Source organism: Lactuca serriola, chromosome 5, assembly GCF_051521515.1.
Source record: "Lactuca serriola cultivar US96UC23 chromosome 5, Lser_US96UC23_V15, whole genome shotgun sequence".
Taxonomy (NCBI): Eukaryota; Viridiplantae; Streptophyta; class Magnoliopsida; order Asterales; family Asteraceae; genus Lactuca; species Lactuca serriola.
The window spans coordinates 331713042-331717698 of NC_136412.1; the positions used below are offsets into that span (position 1 = coordinate 331713042).

The 4657-nt window shown below is 34.3% G+C and overlaps 1 protein-coding gene across 1 annotated transcript; it reads right to left on the minus strand.

Moving 5' to 3' along the window:
* Positions 1-605: 605 nt before the first annotated feature.
* On the minus strand, positions 606-2509 carry LOC145050989 (uncharacterized). The gene is made up of 4 exons (XM_078999152.1): positions 1653-2509; positions 1559-1568; positions 759-1391; positions 606-623 (listed from the first exon to the last, which is right to left on the minus strand). The coding sequence occupies exons 1-4, from the start codon at positions 2507-2509 to the stop codon at positions 606-608; spliced, it is 1518 nt and encodes a 505-aa protein (XP_078855278.1).
* Between the last annotated feature and the right edge of the window lie 2148 nt (positions 2510-4657).

The following is a 4657-nucleotide window of genomic DNA, read 5'->3' on the forward strand; positions in this document are numbered from 1 at the left end:
TAAGTATTATCATACCGCCATGTTCTACTATATGGGGTGTCGAAAAGTGAATATTTTGTTATGTAACACAGAAAGAAAACATGTGACCATAATTATTCTTTTGCCACTGATACTCAATGTTTAATAGTTGAACTCTAAACATCTTTTGCAAAAATAGTCAAAGTAAATATAATGATGGTTTAATTGATCATTGATGAAATAAAATATTATAAATTCATAGAATTTGAATAGAAACTAAATTATATTAAATTAAATTGCCAACAGAGAACTAGGAATAGTATAATTACAAGGAGAAAAAAACAAAGTACACTCTTATAATTAGAGTTCTTGATCATTAATCCACAATTTTGTTAAAAACAAATAGTTTAGCAATAAGGGTATTATTGTCAATTTTGGGTTAAAACACAAATGAGACAAAGGAGTTTTAATTCTAATTAATATACATCAAGCAATTGACAATTTTTTCAGGGAAACCTAGTAGCAACTGCCAACAAACATGCACTCATTCGAGCAAATTTCAAAGAAACCTTTTTTTTCTCTTTCAGACAACTAACTTTGGGGTATCGAGCACCAGACAACAAAACGTAAAATTAATAACACCATGATTAAGGATTCTCATGTGCCTGATACAAACAAATGAAATCATTAGACTCAGAAAAATGTAGCAAAAATATTACTTATAAACATGTAAATCATGGGATGTTCACAGTTGAAATAAAACAAATGCAAGAATTAGAATGTGAATGAGAAATTTATACCTTATGTATGACTATACCCGGACAGTCAGTCCGAAAATAATCATTCTGTGATTCTTTACACAAGTCAAGTGGATCTACACGTGGCAATATATTGTCATTGTGAGGAAAAAGTACAGTACTAAATTCCTCATCGACGTCGTCATACGTATCTCTATAATTTTTGGGAGGTGTCATAAAGACAATTGACATTTTTTTATTCAGTTGGTCTGTAACGTAGAACACTTGTCGTGCTTGTGAGGCCAATATGAATGGATCATCTTTGTGGCCTAACCTACCAAGTTCAACCAAGGTGTACCCAACCGGATCCTTCTTGACTCCGTTTTTATTGTCAACCCAGTCACACATGAAAAGAGGAATTTTTTTTAAATGATAATCTATTACCCATATCTCTTTTACAACCCCATAATAAGAGTTTTGGTCATAGGTTACAACTTCATTAGAAATATGTGTGTCAGTTGCCACTACACTAACCCCGCTGTTCTGATGAACTTTACCTTCACGACATTTTGTACGAAATGTATATCCATTGATGTCATACGCATCGTATTTCAGTACATTGGTGTTTGGTCCATGTGAAATCCACCTAACGGTCTCTGATACACTTTCTTTTGAGACCAATAACTCTTTTTCAACCTAAATCATATTAGAAGGATAAGCTTCAACTCATATACAACAAAGAAAAAAATAATTTCAATATGAAAATAATGTACCTCCTCTCATAACCATTGACCAAACATTTTACTGTGCTCATTCTCTAGCCATGCATTTCGTTTAAAAGGGTGTTGGTTTCTCAGAAATGCCTTGTGTCGACTGCAAATACATTGATTATTATTATATTAGATACACGATGTTATAAAATTTTAAAATAAATACATACATGTAAATAATACTTACTTAATATATGGTACAACTTCAGTTGTATTTTGCATTACATAGAAATGTGCTTTGATGAAGAGGTCCGGAGAAACTTGAACCGATCGACATGTTGATACTGGAGTGCCATCCCTAAGAGAAATACTATAGTCATCATTATGATTTCCAAAGTTGTTATGCTTCTCAAGTGGAATACCAACAGTATTCATATTTTTTTGGAATTCACTTAAAAACTCAATTGTCTCTTCTGCAATATTCTCTTCTGCAATGCAACCTTCTGGTTTATTTTTATTCCGCACGTGCCCTTTAATAACCTTCATACACCTTTCGAATGGATACATCCATCGAAAGCATACTGGACCACATAATTTTACTTCCCTAATTAGATGCACAGTTAAATGAACCATAACATCAAAAAATGATGGAGGAAAGTATTTCTCAAGCAGGCACAATGTGACACATAATTCTTCTTGCAACTTATCGAGCTCCTTAACTTTTATTTCTTTGCTACATATTGATTTGAAAATGAAACAAAATCTGGTAACATCCCTTGTGGATTTCGGCATAATAGACCGTATTGCGATGGGCAAAAATTGTTGCATGAGCATGTGATAGTCATGTGATTTAAGTCCGATAAGCTTCCTATCCTTTAGACTCACCAAACTAGAAAAATTAGAACAATACCCTTGTGGAACCCTTAAATTGTATAATGTTTCACAAAACATGGTTTTTTCCTCTGTTGTTAATGTGTAACTTGCTGCCGGAAGTGTGGTTTTGTTGCCTTCAATATGAACTTGTAACTCTGGCTTTAACCCAAAATGTGCCAAATCCAATCGAGCCTGCAATCCATCTTTTGTTTTGCCAGGAATGTTGAGCATTGTTCCAACTAGACTCTCACCTACATTCTTTTCGACATGCATAAAATCTATACAATGATGGACAAGATTATGCTGCCAATACCTAAGACGTCGATACCATATATTATATTTCTTCCAATATGTGTTTTCTTTGTTGCTAACATCTGAATAACACACTTCTTTTGATGTTCTTTTTTTTCTTTTTATCTTCCCACCTCTTCCTGTCGAAGTTTTTTGGATGTCTGATTCCTTATTATTAGCTCCCTTTCCCTATTTATTTATAACATATTTGACATTGTTAAATATTTCTTCACCATTCAAAGGTTCTGGAGCAGTTGTGAACTCTTGTTCTCCATTGAACGCATTCCTTTGACTTCTAAAAGGATGCTTATATGGTAGATATCGTCTGTGACCAGCATAGCTCTGCTTCTTTGATTTAGGAAGTCTAATACAATGCGTTTGTTCCCCACACACTACACAACCTTTGTATCCGCTGTAAGGACAACCACATAATGTACCAAGCGCAGGGTAATCATTTATCGTCCATAACACAACTACACGTAAAGTAAACATCTCCTTTGAAGATGCATCGTATGTTTCGACTCCAACATCGAATAAGAGTTGCAAATCATCGATCAAAGGTGCTAAAAAAACATCAATATCGTATCCTGGTGTTCCTGAGATCAATAACGAGAGCATGATAAACTTTCTTTTCATACACAACCATGGTGGAAGGTTGTAAATGACAGTCAAAATAGGCCATACACTATGATTCCTATTTCCTCTATTCACGTCGACCCCGTCAGCCGAAATGGCTAGTCGTAGATTTCTTGGATCATTAGCAAATTCAGGATATCTTTTATCTATGGCAGCCCATGCGGGTGTATCTGCTGGGTGACGTAAAACATCGTCATGTATTCTATCGGTGGCATGCCATTTTAAATTTTGTGCTATTGTCTTTGATTGAAATAGTCGTTTCATTCTCGGGATAATGGGAAAATACCATAACACTTTTTCCGGGATATTTTCATATATAATTTTTTTCTTTCTCATCGACCTTCCATCTTGATTTCCCACAAGTGGGACATACTTTCGCATCTTTGTACTCGTTCCTGTAAAGAATGCAGTCATTGATACATGCATGTATCTTTGTATACCCTGAACCCATTGCTTTCTTAGCCTCATAGGTACGACTCAACATTTCGTTACCTTCGGGTAACATTTTCTTTATCAAAACTAATGTTTCAGTAAAACACTTATCTGAAACTCCATACTTACTCTTCAAGTTTAGGAGTTGCACAACTGCAGACAACTTTGTGAAGTTACAACACCCTTTGTATAATGGTTTCTCAGCATCTTCAATTAGTTTTTGAAATTTGACATGATCTCCTATGAAAGTTTCTTCTGTGGCTTTAACCATGTCTACTGTATCTTTGGCATCCGTTGGAATTCCTATTGTGAAGCTCATGGATTCATCGACGTATGTTGTGTTCATTGAGTAGTTGTCTTTAAACGAAACATTTATTGGTTGGTCCTCTTCTTCTCCATGCTTAATCCATTTTGTATAGTTTTGATCAATTCCATATCTGAATAAGTGATGATCTACTTCTGACACATGAAGACTTATGTGGTTTACACAATTAGTACACGGGCATGGAATTTTTATTTTTATTTTGGAATCTAGTGGGTCCATATTCATCGAGATCTTCAAATTGCGTACTGCATAATCCAAAAATGTTGCAACTCCATCGATGTAAGGCTTTTTGTGTCTATCAGTTCCCATCCAAGACTTGTCCATCTTTTTGTAAGGATCTGTTATACAAGATATTCATCCCAACATGTAAAATTTGATACGGCATTGAACATTCCGTATGGTATGAAAAGTAAAATCACTACAAATTTGACTACATTAAAATAGGAGCAATTTGTTGGATAATTTTAAAAAAATATGGGTCAATATTAGTCTAGTGTTCCTCCCCTGTTCGTTATTTTGTCCACTATGAAGTTTCCATTCTTCAAGTAAAATGACATCACAGAAACAAACTTAACATAAAAGATTACTATTACTGTTTTCAAGAAGTGAATCATCCTAGAAACCATTATGATAATTATTCAGCCACATAAATATTGTAAACCGTGTTTCTACAGAAAATTACTCAGAATAATAAC

Coding starts and splice junctions, on each gene's coding strand:
- LOC145050989 (XM_078999152.1), bottom strand. CDS start 2,509: ATGCTCAACATTCCTGGCAAAACAAAAGATGGATTGCAGGCTCGATTG.